This window comes from Panthera pardus, unplaced genomic scaffold (assembly GCF_024362965.1).
Source record: "Panthera pardus isolate Hobbes unplaced genomic scaffold, ASM2436296v1 HiC_scaffold_8, whole genome shotgun sequence".
NCBI lineage: Eukaryota > Metazoa > Chordata > Mammalia > Carnivora > Felidae > Panthera > Panthera pardus.
The window spans coordinates 16,101,720-16,125,132 of NW_026527013.1; the positions used below are offsets into that span (position 1 = coordinate 16,101,720).

A 23,413-nucleotide genomic window follows, 5' to 3' on the forward strand; every position below is an offset into this window, starting at 1 on the left:
GCTTTTTTTGATGTAAAGTCTATTTTGTCAGGGCCTCCTGGTTGGCTCGGTTAAGGGTCTGACTCTTGATCTCATCTCAGGTCTTGATCTCAGGGTCGTGAGTTTGAGTCCCACGTTGGGCTCTGTGCTGAGTGTGAAGCCTGCTTAAAATAATAATAATAATGATAATAATTATTATTATTATAATAAATAAAAGCTATTTTGTCTGACATTGGTATAGTCATCCCTGCTCTCTTTTGTTTAATATCTTTTAGTTAATATTTTTCTCCATCCTTTCACTTTCAATATATTTGTGTGTTTAGACCAAAAACGAGTCTCATGTTGACAACATATAGTTAGATCAGGTTTTGTTTTGTTTTGTTATTCATTCTACCATCTCTCTATCTTTTGATTGGAGAATTTAATCCATTTACATTTAAAGTAATTACTGATAAGGAAGGACTTAGTTCTGTCATTTTGGCATTTTTTCCTATGTGCACACTTACAGTTTTTTTTGTCCCTTTTTTCCTACCCTACTGTCTTATTTTGTATTTGGTTGATTTCTTTGTAGCAAAATATTTAAATTCCCTTGTATTTCTTTTCATGTATGTTCTAAAGCTATTTTCTTTGTGGTTACCACAGAGATCACATATAATATCCCAAGGTTATAACATTCTAGTTTAAAATTTTTTTTAACATTTATTTATTATTGAGAGACAAAGAGAGACAGAGCATGAGCAGGGGAGGGGCAGAGAGAGAGGGAGACACAGAATCCGAAGCAGGCTCCAGGCTCTGAACTGTCAGCACAGAGCCCGACGCAGGGCTTGAACTCACGAACCGCGAGATCATGACCTGAGCCGAAGTCGGACGCTTAACCGACTGAGCCACCCAGGTGCCCTCATTCTAGTTTAAATTTATACCAGTTCGACATCAACAACACACAAAACCCCGCTCTTTTACGGCTCTGTCCTCACCCCATTTGGTGGCTAGTGTCACAGAATTACATCTTTATGCATGTGTGCCAAGGGGAGTGGATGGGGCACGGATAGCTGCTACTGTGCCAAGAGCTAAAAATGACCAAAGTTAACTGCAATTGATCATCCAAGCCTTCCCCTGACCATTTCAGGGCCTTCAGTAGACTCCAGAGTTCTGGAATAGTTAGGTCAGACAGATTCTGTCGGTACAATTGTTGCCTGGATAGGGAGAGAGATTTCTAGTGCTTTCCATGCTACTCTCTTCCCAGACTCTCAGTGGTGTTTTCTTTTATAAAAACTTCTTTCTGGAGAGTGGAACCTACACTAATTGAGGCCCTTCTTGCTAAGGACATCTCTAATACAAGAGACAATTTTGCATTCCCTTTTCATTAAAAATCTGTACCTAGATAAAATTTCCAATCTGATCCCAAATCCATTGTGGATGGTCACACAAAACTCTTTATATTGTCTCCACCATCACCCACAGCCCTCCTGTTGGCATTTATCCTCGGAAGAATGAAGTTCTGTTGTGCTCATTTCATGCAAATTATCACCGGCAGAAGAGAGGAGGAAGATTTCCAGATAGAGAGACCCACAAGATAACCCCAGAGTCGTTAGACACAGGAGCAGATGTACAGGGCGTGCTTGACTCATACTCAAGGTTGCATAAGTAAGATTTCAAAATTAATATTACTCTGAAGTCCTCAACCTAGGGTATAGAGTTCCTGGCTGGAAAAGAAGAACTGTATCACTGTTGTGTGTGGGTTTTTTTTTTTTTTCTTAAAATTTTTAACATTACTTGCCCGTGTATCTCCGCCTTCTTTTTTGCAGGAAACATTATTTCCTTCTTCTGCACACCAAGTTTCTACCTCCAGATCTCTTTGGTTCAGTTGCTGGGAAGCCTGACGCTCCAGGGCCACTTGGGAGAAGCCATCCACTGGTGAGTTGTGGGTGCTTTTTTTTTTTTTTCCATTATTTTATGAGTCACAGGCTGAAAGCATCCCGATGCTGGAGATGTAGGGATGGGAGCACCCTGAGGGCTGCATAGCCCAGGCTCCTGGGGGATCATCTTCATGGAGGAAAGGGTGGAGGGTGGTGTATGCACCAGGATCATTGGAGAGGCTCTGATAGCAGTGAACAAGTTCAGAGTAGGCTGAGACCCCCCCCCCCAACGGGGCTCAGGTGAGAGGACAGCACGCTGAAGAAGACAGGAGAGTAAGGATGCTCAGGCTACTGCCCCTCACTCTGCCCTCCCCAGCCTCCAAGGGCTTGAAAGAACTGGAACTTTCTATCCCAAATACTACCCGCCCCCATATTCCATATATGTGATGGTCCAGGCCCTGAACCACAATGGGCCCCTTGCCTCAATTCAGGACAGCCACGGAGGCTGAAGTGAGGAACCTCTTTTTCTGAGAGGCGGCTTTTTACTGATTCAGGATGTGTCCTGCCACTTGAAAGCGGCACCTTGCTAAGTGTCTGCTGTGCTAGGAGCTAGGTGTGTTGGAGTGACTGGGGAGAAGCAGTGTGGGAAGAGGCGGCTGGTAGTTGAGAAGCCAGTGCAGGTAAACAAAGCGGAGGGGAGGCAAGGTGGAAGCGGTCAGAGCAACCGACTTCCTCGCGCTCCATCCTCTCCCCCCACCAACCCCCGTTCTGAACCACCAGAGGGTCTGGGTTGTGCATTTCTGACTACAGATTTCCTGTGTGCTGCTGAAGCCCAGCCTTTGAGAACCATGGGTCTACTGCACACTTTCCTACCCAGATGAGGAGGCTAACCCTGTGGTTGGTTACAGAATAGCCCAGAGGGTGTGTTGCAGTTAAGGGGCTGTGTGCAAGGACCCCCCTATCAGGTCTCCCGCTGCATTACCTGGGAGGCTAGTCCACAGTGGGGCATCGCGTTTCTCGGTAGCTTGCAGCCTGCTAGTTTTCTGTCATTCATTTACCGAAATGGTATTTCTTCAGCAGCCTCTGGGTGCCAGCTCAGGCTCTGGGGCACCAAGATCTGTCTTTGCAAGGCGAATCCCTAAGCCCTCATGGCGTTTATTTTCTAGTAAAGTGTGTGTGTGTGTGTGTGTGTGTGTGTGTGCATGTGTACGCGCATGAGTGGGGCATGCTCGTGTGGGTGAGTGTGTGGGCTTTAAATCCAAATGCCATAGAAGTTCTGTTCAAGGCATGCAAGGATACCTAGAAAATTGTTACCGGTTCTGCATCCGTCTCTGCGCTCCCAGCCTGGGAATAGAAGCTCCTGGGGTCTTTTTGTAACTGAAGAGCCCCGCGTTCAACATCCAGTTCAGCTATCACTTGTCCTGTGAATCTGGGGAAGTCGTTTAACTCATCCGTGCCCGAATTTCGAATTTCTGCACTGTAAAGATGTGTGAACACGTGCTCACAAAATTATTGCCAAGAGTAAATTAATTAACGCGGGCAAAGCACGTAGCACAGCACCTGGAGCTCCAGGAGCCCTCAGTTTAACGATCCCAGGTGTCCTCCTTGTGGTGGATACGTTGTTTTTCTTCCCAAGCTGGATTAAAGGTTTTATTTAGTTGCTGCAGATTTCCAAGAATCTGGCTTGGTGAAATGCAAAACCTAGGAGAAGTATCGATCACAAGAGAAACTGAAGAATAAGGGCGTGCACAAAGAGAAAAACCAATTCCCAGCCACTACCAGGAAAAAGAATCGACTTTCTTGAGACTATTGATGTTAGATGTCAGACTCAGTATAAAGACTTTCACGCAGTCTCTCAATGAACATTTCTTGGTGCCTCCTGTAGCCAGAGGCTACCCTAAGAGCTGGGGACAGGAACATGAGCTGGACCTCAGGGAGCACACGATGGAAGATGGTGTGATAAGGGCCTGTCGAGAGGCAAGCACGGTTTTATGAGACGCTCTCGAGTGATTGAGAGGGGAGGCGGGTTTGGCCTCACAGAGAAGGGGAATCGGAGCAGCTGGCAGATGGCTGGGAGCTCACGAGTCTAGGCTAGGACATTGCCTTTGAGGTCCCGCCACATACAAATCATGGGGCTGCTGGCGGTTTTCAGCAGAGGAGCGCCCGATCTCCCAGCGCGGTGCTGGGCAAGACAGGTGGAAACGGAGCGTGGTCAGGAGCAAGCCGCATGCAAGGCGAGACGACGGCAACGATGAGGCGAGCAGCGTCCGAGGCCAGGCGGTAGGGGCTGGCAGGGGGGCCAGACCCGGTGGTGTTTACGAGGTGAAGGTCACTAGACGCGACAGAGGTCACACAGAGCCCGTCCCTGCTCCGGGCGCTACGCTCGGTCCTCCTCTTCGCTCACCTCTGCGGCCACTCAGCAGAGCTAGCGTTTTATACATTAAGAAACTGCGAATTGAGGAAGTAGTTAGCCCCAAATACCACAACTCATAAGTCGTTGGAGGCAGGATTTGAACCTGGGTCTGTTGGTTCCTGAGGCCTGCTCCCAGGCTTCTGAAGACGAGGGACCCGGGACAATGCCCACTCCCGCTTCCTGGACAGTCAAGGATAGTAGCCAAGATAAGGAGCCCACCAGCTGAAGGACGCTTCCGGGGGTGTTGGGTTCGGGGTGGGTTGAATGTGAGGTACCTGTGTGATGCCCACTTTGCTCACTGCTGTATCTCCACTACCTAGAATGCAGCATGGCTCACAGTAGGTGCTCAATAAATGCTGGTCAAATGAGTGAGTTCTTACATGCAGGAGGCAGTAGGAAACTCAACTCTGAGAGGTAGGGGTTGAAAGTTGAGACCAGAAGCCAGCGCATTGGCATTCGGGGGGCCTAAAACCTTGTAATTACACCACACGACTCAGCAAGAACTTTGGGGTGAGAATAAAGAGAATGGGTAACGAGGCGGCAGCCAAGGATCGTGCCCGGGGATTCTCGCAGTGTAGACGGGGGAAGGAGACACCAAAGAAGAAAATGAATAAGAAGGTGCGAGACAGGCACTAACCTCCCGGAAGCCAGGCGAGTTTGTGTTTTTTTCCCAAATGTTTAGTAATTTTGAGAGAGGGAGGGAGGGGCAGGGAGAGAGAGAGAGAGAGAGAGAGAGAGAGAATCCCAAGCAGGCTCTGTGCCATCAGCACAGAGCTCGAGGCGGGGCTCGACCTCACAAACCGAGATCACGACCTGAGCTGAAGTCAACAGTAAGATGCTCAACCGGCTGAGCCCCCCAGGAGCCCCCAAAATGAGTTTTAAATGGAAGAACCTAACAGACGGGTCCGATGCTCAACGAGGATAAAGCTGAAGGAGAGCCAGGCATTGAGCAGTGGGATTGTCACTGCAATCTTGCAGGAGAAGCTTTGGCAGGGTGACGGAGGCAGAGGGTGGACAGGGGTGTCAGCGAGAACGCTCTCGGCTTTCCAGCCACATAACATGGAACGCACCGTAGCTTACAAACAAGGCTTTATTTATTTTTTTCAGAGGATGGGCTGTTCAAGGCCAGGGCTTACGACTTGGTGATGCTGGGACTCTGCCTCGTTTTGCTCCGTCCTCTGAGTCTTTTGTTCAGGGTCCCAAGCACCAGGCCCTCACAAGACAAGCTGCAGAGGCAGAAGGGGACAGGGGGGCCAGGGCTTCTGCTGCTTCTCTCCCGTCAGAGGAGAGCATTACCAGGGACCCCCTGGCAGGGTCCCCTTCCACAGTGCCATCCAGGAGTGGGTCACGGGCCTGTGCGGCCCGGCAGAGGAGGTAGGAAAAAAAGCAAGTATGCAGCGAGGGGAACTTTGTAGTAAGAGTCGGGCTTTCTGGGAAGGCCCGGGGTGTTGAGAAACGGCCGGAGGGTCGACAAGCGGTATCTGCTGGAAGGAGTAAAGGGAAGTGATCGACGGGCGCGTGCGAGCTTTCAAGGAGATGGCCGTGAAAGGAAGGCGAACGCTGGGCCCGGGGCTGAAGGGGAGCGGGGACATTTTTAATATCGGGGACGGCAGCCGATACGCGGTGTGTGATCATTTCGTCCTCTGATTACAGGGCGGAGGAAGATGGGCGACAACGACACGCTTGCCCTGTTCAGCTACCCCATGCTGTCCACACCCCAGTCTCTGTTCACCACCAGCAACCAGGGGGGCAACGAGGAGCCCACCACCAATTACGACTATGATTACAGCGCACCGTGCCAGAAAACCGACGTGAGGCAGAACGCGGTCCGGCTCCTGCCTCCACTCTACTCACTCGTGTTCATTTCCGGCTTCGTGGGCAACCTACTGGTCGTCCTCATCCTGATCAACTGCAAAAAGCTGAGGGGCATGACTGACGTCTACCTGCTCAACCTGGCCATCTCCGACCTGCTCTTCCTTTTCACCCTCCCCTTCTGGGCCCACTATGCCGCCAACGGGTGGGTCTTCGGGGATGTGATGTGTAAGACGGTCACCGGGCTCTATCACGTCGGTTACTTTGGCGGAAACTTCTTCATCATCCTCCTGACCGTCGATAGGTACCTGGCTATCGTCCACGCTGTGTTCGCTTTAAAGGCCAGAACGGTCACGTTTGGGGCGGTGACAAGCGCGGTCACCTGGGCGGCGGCCGTGGTGGCCTCTCTGCCGGGGTGCGTCTTTAACAAATTGCAGTGGGAAGACTCTTTTTACTCCTGCCGCCCTTCTTTCTCACCAGGATGGAAGACTTTCCACGCAGTCACGAGGAGCGTCTTGGGCCTGGTCCTGCCCCTGCTCGTCATGATCATCTGCTACTCCGCCATCCTCAGGACCCTGTTCCGGTGTCGGAACGAGAAGAAGAAGCACAGGGCCGTGAAGCTCATTTTCGTGATCATGATCGTTTACTTTCTCTTCTGGGCCCCCAACAACATCGTCCTCCTGCTGAGCACCTTCCCGGAATCCTTTAACGTGAGTGACTGCCAGAGCACCAGTCAGCTGGACCAAGCCATGCAGGTGACGGAGACCCTGGGAATGACCCACTGTTGCATCAACCCCATCATCTACGCCTTCGTCGGGGAGAAATTCAGAAGGCATCTCTCCCTGTTCTTCCGAAAGCACATCGCCAAGCATCTCTGCAAACAGTGCCCGGTCTTCTACGGGGAGACCGCGGATCGAGTGAGTTCCACATACACGCCTTCCACAGGCGAGCAGGAGGTGTCCGCGGGCTTGTAAACGAGTAACAGTTTGCCTCCGACCGTCAAGGGGGGGGGGGACGGAAAACTGCATGTGATAAAAGGCTTCGGGGGTCCATTGGAGAAGGGAGGCCCGTGAGCCTCTCAGGCAAGTGCCCACGGGAAGCTCAGGATCAGACGCACCAAGACAGACTTCGTCCCTCCCTGTGCGGCCAACGGGCGCTCAGGGAATGTTCCAGAACAACTGCGGGTGCAGACCGTGACTCTCCAAAGAGCTCCTCCCCAGTTCCTGGGAAACGCCACATCTGGAGAATGCCTATGCCCCTCTCCCAGCCTTCACCTGCGCCTCACTCGCCCCGCAGTGCTCTCTCTCTGGTCAGGGGCCCAGCTGGAGGCAGGGAGGGGGCTGAGCAGGCACAGGGGGATGGCGTGTGGGGTCCCGGCCGTGCCAGGAGGAGGGAGCTGCGGGCATGGCTGAGCCTGGGTGAGGAGGAAGGTTTCAGCAGCACTGTCCCCAGCCCCGCCTGGAAGCCCCCCCACCCCCACCCCCGGGTCCCAGAGCCTGGGAACCATAACAACTCTCGGAGAGCTTACTTTGGGTCCAATCATCCTCTCCGGTGCAAGCACGGGACACATTTTTGCTTCTTTGTGATTTATCTGTGATAACCACGCACCCTACACCTGAAATCTAGCAAACCCCATGCCCCGTTGTTCACACGCGTCTCACGTGCCACCTCCCCCGATGTAAAAATGTAAGAATGTTCTTGGTTAATAAAATACACGTAATCTATAATGAGATGAAAAAATAAGAGCCCTCGTCGGGTCGTAACCAGGGAAAGGCGGGCGGTGGGGGAGGGGGGTGCAGGTAGTGATGACAGGAAGGAGTGAAGGCTTAGTTCCTGCATCAGGAGCTCAGGAGGGTGTGTGAGGCCACTGCCCCAGCAGTGTTTTCCAGAATCGGAGAGCAGGAAGGCCAGGAAAGAGGCATCAGAACCCATCGAGGCCTCATGTCTTTGGATCTTGCTGCCTGTCCCTGCTTCCTGCTGCCCTAGCCCCTTCTGCCGCCCTCCCCCAGGCCTCATCGCATCACTGGTGCCCAGAGGATTGCCCGGCCCCCAGGAGAGTTAGCCGTGGGGAGTAGAAAATGGTGCACCCAGAACTCCTCAGTGGGCCCGCGAGATAGGGAGCGACAGGTGTGGGCCCCGGGGTGTGTCGCCAGGACAGAGAAGGGGCCCGGCAGACGTGACAGACGCCCTGCCTTGGACGTCACAGGCGGCCTGTGAACGTCAGGGTCTAACCCACCAGGCAGGGGCAGGGTGGAAGACTCTAGAAGGACTGGGGAAAAGCATTTTTGCAAACTACCTTCCAGCGCCTCATTTTTGGATACAGGCGTAGAGTTCAGATACGTAAAAAAAATAAATAAAACTCATCGTCGTCATCATCACCCTCGAGTAAAAATAGAAGTAAACCTAAAACTACAACTTGTAAATGGGGCAAAGCGTCATTTGAAGAGTTGCTCTTAGGTCAAGTCTGAAAATACCGTATTAGTCACCGAAATCTGGCTTTGAGCTTAAAATGTCGGAGCGCGGGCTGCTGGGAACACTACCAGTGCAGCATAAATAGTGTCGATCGGGGAGTCGGGTCTGTGATCCACGGGCTGCCTAGTGATTGGTGTCTAACTAGTATCATGGGGATCACAGCACCTACTCCACAACTGCCTTCCCAGCTGTGTCTTTATTCTCCCGGACTCACTGCCACACATCTCTTTCGTGTCCTCGCGCAGCCCAGGACGTCAGGGGTTTGATGCTGTTTGGATGCTTCGGTGCTTTGTAGGTATCCTTATTGAGGCTCAGACTGTCCGGTTTGGATTGGGAGCTCCTATATCGCACGGAGCCCTAATCGAACGTTGAAACCCAATTTGTAAAGGAGGGGCGTTGGGTCACTTAAGGAAGCAAAGACTTTTATCTCGGCGGAGCCAAGTGAAAAATAGCCATGCAGGTACCCAGTGCATTTCGGATCTGGTGCAAGCAGGAAACACGGGGCTTCTGGAACCTGGCAACCCGGGAGCTGGAAGTTGCTCTGTTTCTACTTGCCTGCTTCACAGCCAGAGAAGGCTCCGGAAAGAAGCGCGTGTGTTTGGAGAGGGGAGTGCCTGCTTCGCCTTCAGGTATTTGTATCATCTGAATGAATGCATGAAATTTTGTTTTGGTGATGAGATGGAAATATTGGGGTTTTTAAAGCTATGATTTGGAAAATGAATCAATGCTCGCACTATATTGTTTTTTAAAAATATATATATATCTGGGGGGGGGGCGCCTGGTTGGCTCAGTTGGCTAAGTGTCTGAATTTGACTCAGGTCATGATTTCAAGATTCGTGAGTTTGCCCCCCCCCGCCCCATAGGTCTCTGGGCTGACAGCACGGAGCCTGGAGCCTGCTTCTGATTCTGTGTCTCCCTCTCTCTCTCTGCCCCTCCCCTGCTCACTCTCTTTCTCTCTCTCTCTCTCAAAAATAAATAAACATTAAAAAAAATTTTTTTAAAAATCTGATTAGCGACCCCCCATTTTCTCCTCTCCCCAGCCTCTAGCAACCACCCCATCCACGATTCCGACCATTTTAGACACCCCGTAGAAGGAGAATCGTGGAACATTCATCCTCCTACGACTGGCTTCTTTCACCCAGCATAACGTCCCCAAGGTTCACCCATGTTGCCGCACAAGGCAGGACATCCTTCTCTGTAAGGTTGAGGAATATTCCACTGCATGTATATGATGCGTTTTCTCTATACGTCTACCAAAGTGTCCCAAATTTCAGTTATACAAGGTGTCAAATTCCAAACATCTGCTTTCCAACATTCTCCCTGTAGATAGAATGATGTATGATACACTTAAAAATCTGGCAGGGGGGGTAGAAGGCGTGTGAAGTGTTCTAACCACAATAATAATAATGATAAACCTTAGATTGTCTTATTTTTCGCTTTTCACTCCTTCCCCTGTGCGATTACACATTCTCGTCCTCGCCGTGTGACTGACAGTGTGCCCTGCAGGTGTCCCCCCCCCCACCCCCTCCCCAGGAGGCTCGGCCGCCGAAGAGTGAGGGGAGGGACATCTGCTTCAGCCACACAGAGGGGTAGAGTGGTTGGGCGGAGCCCCTGACTCCCCCTTCTCAGCCACCGGAAGGTGCGTCCCGGGCCACACCAGGCACTGTGGCGAGCCAGCAGGAAGACGCAGAGAACACGGCCAGAGCCCAGGCACACGGCAGCCACGCGTCACAGGGGCAAGCAGTCCGTGCTCGCTGTTTGAAGCCACCGGGCCGCGGGGGCTGTTTGCCAAGAAGCACAAAAGCGAATTAGTACATACGGTACATGGTGGCTTTCTAAATAAAATTTGGAAAAGTATCTGTTTGTGGTTCCATCCTGGAATTCAGGGTGACAAGCATGCCTGGGGATCCGTCACGTACCGGTCTGGGGCAGGTCCATAAGGACGATGTGTCAATTCCCACGTACTCAGACCTCCAAGTGCAGGGACGCGGGGTGGGGGGTGGGGGCGTGGAGGGGTGGAGGATGGAGTGTTTGCAAATCAGCAGGCACAGTGCAGAGTACGGAGATAGAGGTCGATGTGAAATCATCCGAGAGCCCAGAGGAGAGGGTAGCTAACTCGACGAAAGCCCTACATCATAGCGGTAATAGCTACAGTGGGATTTTAGTGCCACCAGGGAAAGTGCCACGTAAAAGCTGTCAACCCTCTCCATTCTAGAAGCGGAAACCCTGTCTTTATCCCGAGGAGAACACTTGAGTGGGCGGTTTGAGTCAAGCAGACGTCAGGGAAGATCATCATTCCCAGGGATGGGTGTCTTAAGACTTCTGGTGGAGATGGGGGCTTGGCAGAGCCCCTCCTCCCCCCTGCTGTCATCCGCGATGCGCGACGCTCAAAGCAGCTGGCCCTGCCGCCTCCTGGGAGTGAGCCACCCGGACCCCCTCCTTCCACTTTGCCTTTTTCTCATTATCCGGGTTTCCCTAACAAATGGAAGATTTGCCAGGGCTTCAGGGAAGCTTCAGGGAAGATTAGCCAGCAGCACAAAGGCCACCAGAGGTCACCAAGAAGCAGCTTGTCGTGAGGGAAGAGGTATCCGGGCTGGTGAGCGGACCTCCCGTGAATCGGGGGGAGGGCTGGCCCTGGGTACGGTGAGTGATTGCGGTCGGCGAACTCTTTGGACGTGGTCACTTCGGCACTATGTTTGGAACTTGACCCAGAGGCGTCTCACATCCTCGAGCCCTCCTTGCTGCCTCACTGCCCTGTGTCCCACCTCGGCTCTGCAGTCCCCTCCTCACCTGCCCGGCTGGCCGGCTGCCCGGGGGATGCCCCACCCAGAAAGGAGGTGCTGGCCCCCCATTCCTCGCACGATTCTCTCAGACCCCCACACACCCTTGGCTTTGAGGACAGGAGCCCCCCTCTCACCTCCCCACCAATCCCACCCTTTTCTACAAGCCTTTCCTGCCCAGATGTGTCTCCTCATAGGACTGGGGTGGGAGGAGTTGACACGACAACTGGGGGCACAGTTGCGAGCCCCCGAGGGAGACGGGTAACCCGGGCGTCAGTGGTTTCCTTAGAACTGGAGGGTACGTAACACCTCCCTGCCCTCAGCCTCAGGCTGCAACCGCCTGTTCTAGGGCAACAGGAAAAGTCCTACATGATATCCTGTTTTGCGTAGACCTCAACACAGAGGTTCAGGTGTCATCCGATCTGCCAAAGTCACCCTGGGCCTCTCACAGCCCTTAATCGGTGCATTGCTCTGCATTCACCGCCACCCCCCCCCCCCACCCCTGCCATCCCGGGAAGGGCCTGGACCACAGAGACGTTAGGCTAGAGAGGACAGCGTGATGACCCCCAGCCCCACTCACCGCATCGTGTGTCTGAGGCAGAAGGTGAAGCGGTGCTGGGAGCCACGGGCCATTGCTAAGGCATCGTTGCTAAGGCACACAGGTGACAAAATGTCAGTAAGGAGGGATTCTTCCTGTTTCTTTGAGGACCACGGGGATTCTCTGGATTTCTTGGGGAAGGTGGCTTTGGGGACACTGGGAGTGTCCTCCTTGGTGGGAGTCACAGAGCACTGACAACAGACACTGGAAACGGGCTGTTATAGTGCGGACCGATGGAAGGAGCCGGAAAGTCTGATAGCAAGGCTCTAGCAAGTCTGGTTATGGCATTCCGTCGAACAAGAGAAGCCAGACGTGACAGAGGGTAGCGTCTACGATTCCACTTATATGGACTTAAAGGAGAGGCACATGAGGATCCCCGGTGACAGAAGTCAGAGTGGCCCTTACCTCTGGGCACGGCGCAAGGCGACCTTCTGGGGCGATGGGACAATTCCCTATCACCTCGATCGGCGAGGGGGAAGGTGGTTATGTGGGCGTGTGCATATCGAAACTTCCCCAAGCTGTGCACCTAGGATCGGTACACTTTGCTGCATCTAAATTATACTGCCATAAAAACAAACGAGTAATTAATAAATAAATAAATCCACCATAAAAATAACAATGGAAGAGTCACATAGAGGGAGCGTTTTTTTTTAATAACCCGATGAAAGGCCTATACTGTGATCTCTAGCAAAAAAAGAAAAAAGAAAAGAAGAGAAGAGAAAGAAAGAAAACAGAGAGAGAAGCATGTACAACTGGTATATGTGTGGGAAAATGAACCAAAAGGTATACGTGGGAAAAAGTCTGGATTGAGACACATCCCATGTTTAAAAGGATTGTGTTGAGGGGCACCTGGGTGGCTCAGTTAGCTAACCATCTGGCTCTGAGTCAGGTCAGGATCTCAGGGTTCGTGAGTTCAAGCCCCGCATGGGGCTCTGTGCTGACATCTCAGAGCCTGGAGCCTGCTTTGGATTCTGTGGCCCCCTCTCTCTCTGCCACCTCTCCACGTGACCTCTGTCTGTGTCAAAAATGAACATTAAAAAAAAAAAAAAAGGACTGTTTTGAGATCGTAAGCCTATGTCTGATTTTTTCCCTTACTTTCCGTTGTTTTGTTTACCCTAACTTCATACATTAGACAGACTGAAATGTTCCCTTGGTTCTACACTGCAGAAGTGCCCAGGGGTCCTCACTTGCTTGTGACTCCCTGGGATGAACTCCATCCTGAGAGATGGCCAGAATCCACCCCTGGACCCAGAAACCCGAGAGGCATAAACAAGACACCTACTAAGCTGTGCCTCCCTGTCTCAGCCCATATATGCATCATCACCCCGCTTCCCCTCCAGTGCGTGTTGTCCAAACCGGCATGGCCACACGGTCATCTAGAGTACCGAAGGGGGGAGCTGCCTTCGGAACCCCCGGGGATCGGGGATCGAGGGCATCACTTGACAGATGAGGAAGTGGAAGGGCAGAGGGGAATCTCTTGCTAAAGGCAGCGCAGTCTGGGACTCCAAACTTGCTCCACACTGCCCCCTGGGGGCAAGCCTGCCGTCACATCCTCAGCCGCCCTGACGCTGGACACGCAGAACACAGGGCAAAGCCCCAGCCCTGGTGGTGAAAACGAAAGCCAGCCAGGGGCACGTGCAGAAATGTAACATCGTTCGGCAGCATCTGAGAGCTCCACGCGTCCACACAGCACCAGCGAAGACAAAGCTGGTCTCAGAAGACCCAAAACTATGCTCCCCGTTTTCTGCGAAATTGTATATCCATTCATTTGCTACCCGTTTTGTGAACCCACATTTTTGCAAAGTATACAGCACACGTAAGTAGCCCACAGAGGGCTGATATCTGGGAAACACTCTGCCCTTGTTATATCCTTTGATCTTGACCACAGACCTATCGAATAGATTTGTGTGTTGGGTTGGTTGGTGTGTGTGTGTGTGTGTGTGTGTGTGTGTGTGCGTGTGTTGCCCCGTGTTTAAGGATACGAAAACCAAGGCTTGGAGGAGTTTCAGAAACTTGTTCAGAGGCAAGTAGTTAAAGGCTGATGCCGGGACGTAACCCTGGAGCAGGTCTGCAGGGTCCAGGTCCTACGCGTTCCCTCTTGAGTTACGCGCACGGGATGAACTCGGAGATTTTGTTCCCGATTTGCTCTCCCGGTTATGATGACCAGTGCTGGGCTCTGTTGTAACACAAGCGTACGCCCTGGATGGGTGGTTGGTTGCTGCTGGGCTATTTCTGTAGCTTTTCTGCCTTCCCCCAGCCATCATTTCCTCCTGTTCTCCAACTGCCAGTCATTAACTTCTCTCTTTCAGCTTCCAGTTTGCTGATACTACCCTCCTCTAGACAAGGACCCCAGGGAACCAATTTTGTTAACCGTTTACAAAATAAACTCTCCCTAGGAAAGGATCACGGAATGAGTAGCTAGGGGGTTGATGTTTATCGAGTGTATATTATGTGCCAAATTCTGGATGCGGGTGCCTCATGAGCCCCTCCCCACAAACCCATGAGGCAACCCATTATTCAGCCCATCCCACAGAAGAGAAAGCTGAGGGTTGGGCCGGGCTTCAAGCTCAGGCAGGCTGGCTGCGGAGGCCACCTGCTTAGCCCTGCATTATGCTGCGCCCCCCAGGTTTGGGGTCTCCTCCGCCTTTTCTCAGACCACACGAGCCAACGCTTCTGATTCTGTCGTGGACAAAAACGGAAGACCCCAGAGGGCGCTCTTGAGGCTCAGGCTGGCTCCCCCTCGATGTTTTCAGCTCTGCCATCAACAGTTGAGGTTTTTAGGTAAGTAACCAACCACCAAGAAAGCTCCATGTGCCTACAGGTGGTATTGTCCTAGAATCCTGAACCTGACCCTATTCTTTGGTCAGTTCCTGCTCACTTTATGTGGGAAATTTCTCATCACTACAGATAGACTTTGTTTGGAGAGAGGATCTCTGCTGCCTGTGTATCTGGCATGGTGCAGGCGCTCACGAACACCAGCCGGTTTGGAGGGCTGCAAAATAGCGACCGGGTAGAGGAAATTCGTAACGACGTGCCCCACGATATATCCGACCCCAAGGAAGATGGGCAATGTGTTTTGCTCACATGACAGCCTACAGTTAAAGCCCTTTAGGGGCACCTGGGTGGCTCAGTCGGTTAAGCGTCCGACTTCAGCTCAGGTCATGATCTCGCAGTTCATGAGTTCAAGCCCCGCGTCAGGCTCTGAGCTGATAGCTCAGAGCCTGGAGCCTGCTTCGGATTCTGTGTCTCCTTCTCTCTCTGCCCCTCCCCGCTTGTGCTCTGACCAATTGTTTTTGTCTGCAGAGAAAAATAGTACTGGGGCCTGAGGTATGGGTGTGGGCTGGGCTGGGCGCAGGGGATGGGGGGGACAGTGGCTAAAGGGGACCACGGGCTTCACGTGAAGCATCCCCTATCAATTTCAAGTTGGTTTCCGTGGCTTTCATTGCAGGCAAGTCTTAAGAGAATCAGAATCTCAACTGTTCAGCCTCACCATTGATAAGCCCTGTGGTCTTATACAAATAAATCATTGGCCTCTGAAGCAGCAATTTCTTTGGGCAGAATGAGGAGGTTTGACCCGATAAATGTGAATGTTTTTCTAGTGCTAATATCCCTCAGTCCTTCTATTTTCTAACAGACTCTGTGTAGTTGCATGAGCAGAAAACAAAAGAAAATAGTGTCGTCAGGGAAGCCCACAAATAAACTTTCAGGCCAGAAATCTAGTCTCTGACCTATTTTAAGTTCAATTAAAAAGAAAAGGAAAGAAGAAGAAGAACTGTTTGATTTTTTTTTTTTTTTTGGCCCTGAAATGTACTTATTCATTAAAACTCCGCCTTCCCCTTTCAGTAGAAACCATGCATTTCCTACTTTTATGCTGCCTATATGTTTGATTTGCACAACTCAGCTAGCCAGAGCAGCTGAGACATCCGTTCCCCTACAAGAACCCTCCTGGTAAGTCATCCCTCAGCCACTCTGTCTGTTAGTTAGCTCGGCTTCTGTGATGAGTAAAAAGCTTTACAGGAAACCCTAGAAGACTGGACACACACCAGATGCTCATAGAGCTATCTTAAAACATAATCTTCGAGAGGAGAAAAGAGTTAGAATTTAGAATCAGTTTCAGACTGTGATAACATCAAAGATACAAAACATGATTGTGAATGAAAGATTGTTGTAAAGGGAGCAATATTTGAAAGAAAGAAAGAAAGAAAGAAAGAAAGAAAGAAAGAAAGAAAGAAAGAAAGAAAGAAAGAGAGAAAGAGAAAGAAAGAAAGAAAGAAAGAAAGAAAGAAAGAAAGAAAGAAAGAAAAAGGAAGGAAGGAAAAAGAAAGAAAAGAAGGAAGGAAGGAAGGAAGAAACTTCACCTTTCAAAAGAAATCTTTTCAGACAGATGATTCTTGGCCAAAATCTTGGCAGAATGATCTTCTGGTAAGAACTGAAACTGACCAGGCAGGATGCCCTGTGAATGTATGTCCAAGACGAGTTGTATCTAAGTCCAGTTTTTCGTTTGTTTGTTTTTCTCAGAAAAGAGGGAAGGGTAAAAATTGTCCGAGTTCATATTGGACTACAAATATCGAATAAACTTTCCCTTTACTATACCAGCTCTACAGCGCATTTCGTGTCCTTTAATGTATGGTTCTTGCTCTGGCTCAGAATTTAAGGTGAAATTTTCTGTATGTGTCTCCTTGCTACCTAACCCGAGGGACAGGAAGCATGAAACCCATGAGGATTTGTTAAAGAAACTTCTACCAGGAAGTGGAACCGAAATAGACCAGGCTAGCCAGCGGGTCATGGAGGGGCTGAGCAAACCCAGAATATGCATGGTGGCACCTGAGATGTTTTCTACCTGGATTGCTTGGGTATGTGCGGGAGCTCTTAATCATAGCAATTCGGGAACTGTAAACATGAACTTGAGACTACACGTGAGAATGGCAGCCTGGACTTTATAGCGGGCTACTGGCTGCTATGACCCTCTCGGGGGACTTGGGCAGCGGCCCGTTTCATCCGGACCGCATCGAGGTGCCAGGCTGACGATACCACACTCCACTTCCCTCACCAAGAAGCGAGAGACTAGGTAGCTGCTGGATGAGAGTGCAGGCTGCCTGCCTTCAAAATCAGCTGCTTTCTAGCTGTGTGTGGTTGGGCAAGTTACTCATCCTCTCTGTGCCTTGAGTTCTAATCTGCAAAATGGGGACGATAACATGACCTGACTCATAGGGTGACCGTGAGGATTAACTGAATGAATGGGTGTGAAGTTGTTGGCCCACAGGGTGCCCTTGGGAACCGTCCATGGTTAGCAACACACACTCCAGGGGACGCTCTGTATAAGCTCACCCCAGGGAAGGCAGCTGCAGCAGAGACGGTAAGACAGTGTTAGACGGCGCCTGAGTCAGTTTCTTGACATTGTTAAGCTTCATTCGTCCCACGTGGCTACAGAGCGCCAGGTTTTATTGGGTCAGACGATGCTTTTGTGAACCGCCCCCCCCCCCCAAGAGTCACGGTCTCTGTCCAGTGAGCAGAGGTGATAGCGATCCTTCCTTTTCCTGAAAAAGTTCTTTCTTTTTCCTTTTCTTTCTTTTTCTTTCTTTCTTTCTTTCTTTCTTTCTTTCTTTCTTTCTTTCTTTTGGCCAAACAAGGGAGCTCCGTTAAATGTAGAAACCTATGTACCAATGTTGAAAAGCCTGTTCATGGATAAGATGGTTTGCACCCATGGCGGACCACCACCAAGTACATTCTGGGGTATCATAGACGATCACTTTTTCTTTATTCACAGCGTCGAGCAAAATGGATTACCAAGCAACGAGCCCCTACTATGACATTGAATATGAGCTGTCTGAGCCCTGCCAGAAAACCGACGTGAGGCAAATCGCAGCCAGGCTCCTGCCTCCGCTCTACTCACTCGTGTTCATTTGTGGCTTCGTGGGCAACCTGCTGGTCGTCCTCATCCTCATCAACTGCAAAAAGCTGACGGGCATGACTGACGTCTACCTGCTCAACCTGGCCATCTCCGACCTCCTCTTCCTTTTCACCCTCCCCTTCTGGGCCCACTATGCCGCCAACGGGTGGGTCTTCGGGGATGTGATGTGTAAGACGGTCACCGGGCTCTATCACGTCGGTTACTTTGGCGGAAACTTCTTCATCATCCTCCTGACCGTCGATAGGTACCTGGCTATCGTCCACGCTGTGTTCGCTTTAAAGGCCAGGACGGTCACCTTTGGGGCGGTGACAAGCGCGGTCACCTGGACGGTGGCCGTGGTCGCCTCTCTGCCGGGGTGTATCTTCAGCAGATCCCAAAAAGAGGGTTCTCGTTTTACGTGCAGCCCTCATTTTCCATCCAATCAGTATCATTTCTGGAAGAACTTCCAGACACTGAAGATGACCATCTTGGGCCTGGTCCTGCCCCTGCTCGTCATGATCATCTGCTACTCCGCCATCCTCAGGACCCTGTTCCGGTGTCGGAACGAGAAGAAGAAGCACAGGGCCGTGAAGCTCATTTTCGTGATCATGATCGGTTACTTTCTTTTCTGGGCCCCCAACAACATCGTCCTCCTGCTGAGCACCTTCCCGGAATCCTTTGGCCTCAATAACTGCAGTAGCTCCAACAGACTGGACCAAGCCATGCAGGTGACGGAGACCCTGGGAATGACGCACTGTTGCATCAACCCCATCATCTACGCCTTCATCGGGGAGAAGTTCAGAAGCTACCTCTTGGTGTTTTTCCAAAAGCACATCGCCAGGCGCTTCTGCAAACATTGTCCTATCTTCCGGGGAAAGGCCCCCGACAGAGCGAGCTCCGTTTACACCCGATCCACCGGAGAGCAGGAAATCTCTGTCGGCTTGTGACCTGGACCAGGTGTTTGTACACAGCCTAGGGGCGGGAGTGACCCTTTTAAAAGGGAAGTTACTGTCATAGAGGGCCTAAGAGTCATCGGTGCACCTGGCATCTATCCCACCATTTAAGCCCGTCACGTCTGGAAAGCCGAATCAATATATGTTGATGACATAGCAAACCCCCTCACCTCCCCTCCACACACAACAACTTATTGGCAAACTCTTCCTTTGCTGCAAAAATTTCGTTATAAAAAAAAAAAAAATCCCGAGAACTGCTAATTCTTGAGTTTGGTGACCCAGACAGGAATAACAAAACCAATCAAGATGCATATTGTACGGTTTCTGATCTGCTCGAGGCAACAGGTGCAGGTTGTAAGTGCGCTGAAAGCAGGTGCTTGTGGGTGATCTGTTAAGAAACGAGCTCTTCCAAGAGCGATCTCCCCTCCAGGGTGTGGTTGGTAAGTTCCACGGGCGATCAGGACCGGGTGAGAGCTGCGAAGGCTTCTTCAGGGAGAAGGGGAGAGGGGAGGAAGGTTAGCTCCAGGCCTGCAGGCCCCGCACATGCGCGGGGCGGCTCTGCGGTGGGGGGTCGGCACTGGCTGGGGAAAGGCAAGGCGAGCCCGGACCATAGGGAGCGTGCACAGCACCGCTTGTCAAAGCCAGAGCAGAGCGGGGGGATCCCCGGCCACTGTCGCCGAAAGCTCATTGCGCGGCCGAACGATGGCCTAGAAAGGTGAGCCTTTAGGTCGGGTGAGGCGAGGAGGCTTTCCATGTAGGTCCAGGCACCAGGGATGGTGACACCCTCGCAGCATGCAGGGTGAGAGTCAACAGAACTTGGGGTGGATTGGGGTTGGAGGTGAGGGGCCGTGGGGAGGCAGAGGGAACCTCTAGGCTTCACGCATGAGGACTGGAGATGCCCTTAAGGAAACCTCAGGCATGGAAAGGGGCCAAGGCTTGCATCGAAACCAGGAGGGGCCGGTGGAAGAGGAAGCCTCTGGTTTTGCCAGCTTGAACACAGCCTTCCGTAGACAGAACCTGGGCTCCCTAGCGGTGGCCGCTCCTGCCTTTGGAATTGTCCTTCCCAACCCAGCTCCAACCAGGGGGCGTCTCCAGGGGGCTTGGAAACACTAGGTTTAGGAAATGCGGGGAGTCTGAGGCCTGGGAACACGTTTACGTCAGCTATGACATCCAGGGGCCGACTGTGTAGTTAATGAACATCCAGGACTTTTATAAGCATTAAGCAAAGAAGCCCCAGAGGGGGGGAGGGAAGCCGGGATGACTAAGTTTCTGCCCGCCCAGGACACACCACTGCCTCCCTAAGCGTTGTCTTCCGGAGTTAACTCGCAGTGGGCAGAGGGGAGAAGGGACAGATTCATTTGGAAACAGGCTGCCTCCAGCTGACTCAGCTCCGAGAAGCACCATTTTACGGAACTCGGTGTTTCAGGCTGAGTGTGGTGGCTTGAGACTCTCCTTCCAGACGCCTTCTCCCGACACACCCCCGAACACTAAGGGATCTTTTCCTCTCAAAGAGAGGGTCATGATTTCGTGTTTGGCCGTTGCTCCTTGTACTTTTTTGTACCTGCCCGAGATGGTTCGGAACCCGGGAGGAGCTAAGACCGTTTGGGAGAGATTAGGTGAGGCAACATCAAAGCAGTGAGACCCCCTCACAGGATGAAGGTATCTGAATAGTAAGAGGTGCTACTGATGTTTCTCAGCTCTGAAATATGACCTTGAGAGCGCGGGTGTCGACGGGGAGCAACCGGAAGTGCTCTCGAGGTCGTTTCAAGGGCACAAGTATCCTATGACCTAGCCTCTGGGTCAACTCAAAGGCACTCTGATATCTTTGGGTGTAGTATATGTATCATGTATGATGTGATACGGCTCATGTATATAGAAAGTTACAAATCGCTTGGAAGAAAACCCTTGCCCAGTAAAAAAATCGCCCTGTAAAATAACTGACTTGATTCCTATTCTTTCCGTCAAGCGCACATTTAGAGAATAGCGTTCAAAACTGCGAAAGCCGGGCGCCTGGGTGGCTCCGTCGGTTAAGTATCTGACCCTTGATTTTGGCTCAGGTTATGATCTCGTGGTTCATGGGTTCAAGCCCTGAGTCGGGTCCTGTGCTGATGGTGCGGAGCCTGCTGGGGATTCTCTCTCTCTCTCTCTCTCTCTCTTCTCTCTCTCTGCCCCTCCCCTGCTCACATGTGCACGTGTGCATGCTCTCTCTCTCTCTCTTAAAATAACTAAACTCAAAAAAAAAAAATTACAACAAGAAAATGAAGAAGACATACGATGTCACAGTCTGGTCCTTGCTCTGTAATCCCAAACTGCAGACACATGACACGCGAGGACCTGGCTGCTATAAAGGTCGCTTTTCTTTCATTTCAAATCCCTTCTAAAAACTTGCCTGTAATTGCAGTGATGACCATGGATTTGTCCTTGACGTTTGGCTTTCTGTGCACGTGTCTCTTATCCCCAGAGAGAACAGGTGCTCCGGGAAGAGGCGACTGGTCCAGGTGGCATTTACAGCCTGGGGCAGGCTGGTCTTGAGACCAGGTAGGTCACGGTCCCACTTGGACATCCGGGGAATGAGCAGACGGCAAGGGCAGCTGGAGCCAGTTTTAGGACAGCTTTTCCTTAACAACCGGAAAGACTGCCTTCCACCTCCTTCAACAGGAGGCGTGACCCAAGGGAGGGAGGGAGGGGACTGAGTCGGAGTAGAGGAAGGGTCCGGGGCACAGTTCCATCCACCCCACGCCCCTCACTTTGTGGGCCCTCCTGGGCCCACCCCTCCTCTGCCCCAGTCCTTAGATTGACAAACAGGCTTGAACTCATCGTGACGTTCAGGTTCTGACTCCACTCATCACATCCTGGGTGAAGACACCTGCTCCCCGGCCCAGGGGCGTCTGTCATGGAGGGAGTTACATATGGGCCACGGATAAAGTCCAAGTAAAGTGAACGCCCAGAGTGAGGAGGGAAAATGTGCAAATTCAGACATTAGGATTCCGTTCACACGTGCATCCCAAGATTCCAAATACCTCCAGCTAAAAGGCTACCAGTCTCGCCACTGTTGTGATTAAATCAGGTCACTGCTTTCCTATCCAAGGGAAGGACAGACTCCTCAACAGGAACATCGGAGTTTCATTGTTGACTTTCTGATGAAGGCACAGGAGATGTGGAGATGTGAGCAAGGGGCGTGGCCGTGAACTACCTGACTGCTCTCCTTCATAGCTTGTTCGCACCCCCCTGCTTAACCTGAGGGCGTGGAGAGCTCCCACACCCTGAGATGCTGCCGCTTCCGGGAGGAAACAGAGTTCTTTTGCTTTTAAGTAAAACTCACTATGAAAGTCTTGCTTGGTATTTTCCTGAAACACAGTCAAAGTTGAATATTTCTGTAGATAGATGTTGCGACGGTGCCATATTTTCTTTTCTTTTCTTTTTCTTTTTAGATAGAGAGACAGCGAGAGTGAGCACATATGGGGAGGGGCAGAGGGAGAGAGGATCTTAAGCAGGCTCTATGCCCAGTGCAGAGCTCAACGCTGGGGCTTGATCCCACGACCCTGGGATCATGACTTGAGCTGAAATCATGAGTCGGACGCTCAACTGACTTGAGCCAGCCGGGCGCGCCGTGCCTTAGGTTTTTTTCTACAAGCGTTTTTTCCAAGGCTTACTTATTTTTGGCTTCATATTGTCACTACTTTAATTTGATCATAAGTTCTGTGGCATTGTGGTTCCGTCATGTTTCAGGAACTTGGTTGAGTTTCTTTTTCTTACGATGGTAACTCGTGTTTTAAACGCTTGAAAGTCTTTTCAAAGGAACCAACGGAAAGGCCTTCCAGGCCATTGAGAATCTTGGGCTATACTGCCTCCCTGTGGTCACCTTGGTATCCAACAAGGGCGTCCCGCAGCCAGCCTTGACTCGGGTGGTTATACATTCGGCTGGTTCATGTTGGTCTCTGCTGCTACCATTCCTGTTGTGGACGAGAGGTGGTTCCACAGCAGCTCAGGGTAGATAATGCTCGACTCACTGACCAGGAAAAGGAGCGCCAGTGGAGGACACAAGTCGATGCCTGCGGTGAACTGAAGGTCCCAGCTCTCTCGGGCCAAACTCTGCGGATCCCTGAACCCACAGCCTTGCCACAAAGTCACAAACTGTTTTGTGACAAAGCGTTTTTCGCCATCCAATGCCACGAGCCCGTCTCGCGTGACTCCCATGTGTATCCAGCAATGGCTGCGGGTACCTAGTATTCGAAGCGATCCAATACGGTTGCGGTGTGGGTGGATTTCTTCTTTATTCACACTTCCCTTTCTCTATTACTGTGTTCCCCTCACTTCGATTCCTCTTAATGGTATCGCATCGTCTGAAAACAGGAAGGTTGCTAAGGACCAGTCAGCCCGACCCCTCACTTTATGGAAGAAGAGCGGAGCCCGCCCCCAGTGCCAGACGCACTGACACAATAGGTGTGTGACATAACAGGCCTGGCCTCAGTTTTCACAGGCTCCCCCCATTGCACCTGCCAGCCAGCGATGCGCCATTGAGGAGAGCAGGTGGGAGCCGTTCTAACTCCCCTGACAGCCGGCACTCACGTCGATGAGGGAGAGCGGGATCCGGAATTCGTGGGGACCATGCTTACGGCCGCTGGCTTAATCTTAGCTGCTCCTTGGAGTTACCTGGGGG

The 23,413-nt window shown here is 51.6% G+C and overlaps 2 protein-coding genes across 4 annotated transcripts; both read left to right on the plus strand.

The window, feature by feature from the left end:
- The first annotated feature begins 1,327 nt into the window (after nucleotides 1–1,327).
- CCR2 (C-C motif chemokine receptor 2) lies at nucleotides 1,328–10,389 on the plus strand. Its single transcript, XM_053897523.1, has 3 exons — nucleotides 1,328–1,623; nucleotides 1,785–1,893; nucleotides 5,902–10,389. The coding sequence occupies exon 3, from the start codon at nucleotides 5,913–5,915 to the stop codon at nucleotides 7,032–7,034; it is 1,122 nt and encodes a 373-aa protein (XP_053753498.1). The 5' UTR covers nucleotides 1,328–1,623; nucleotides 1,785–1,893; nucleotides 5,902–5,912; the 3' UTR covers nucleotides 7,035–10,389.
- Nucleotides 10,390–15,760: 5,371 nt separating this feature from the next.
- LOC109247710 (C-C chemokine receptor type 5-like) lies at nucleotides 15,761–18,816 on the plus strand. Of its 3 annotated transcripts, XM_053897525.1 has the most exons (3): nucleotides 15,811–15,858; nucleotides 16,613–16,763; nucleotides 17,678–18,816. In XM_053897525.1, exon 3 carries the CDS (start codon nucleotides 17,689–17,691, stop codon nucleotides 18,745–18,747), a length of 1,059 nt encoding a protein of 352 aa, XP_053753500.1. In that variant the 5' UTR covers nucleotides 15,811–15,858; nucleotides 16,613–16,763; nucleotides 17,678–17,688; the 3' UTR covers nucleotides 18,748–18,816. The 3 variants fall into 3 exon arrangements, with proteins under 3 accessions (XP_019272108.1, XP_053753500.1, XP_019272111.1); XM_019416563.2 differs by lacking the exon at nucleotides 16,613–16,763 and having other exon boundaries at nucleotides 15,761–15,858; XM_019416566.2 differs by lacking the exons at nucleotides 15,811–15,858; nucleotides 16,613–16,763 and adding an exon at nucleotides 16,231–16,332.
- Nucleotides 18,817–23,413: the final 4,597 nt, after the last annotated feature.

Bases quoted from the DNA above. Each gene is read 5' to 3' on its own strand.
- LOC109247710 (XM_019416563.2), top strand. From the start codon at position 17,689: ATGGATTACCAAGCAACGAGCCCCTACTATGACATTGAATATGAGCTG.
- CCR2 (XM_053897523.1), top strand. From the start codon at position 5,913: ATGGGCGACAACGACACGCTTGCCCTGTTCAGCTACCCCATGCTGTCC.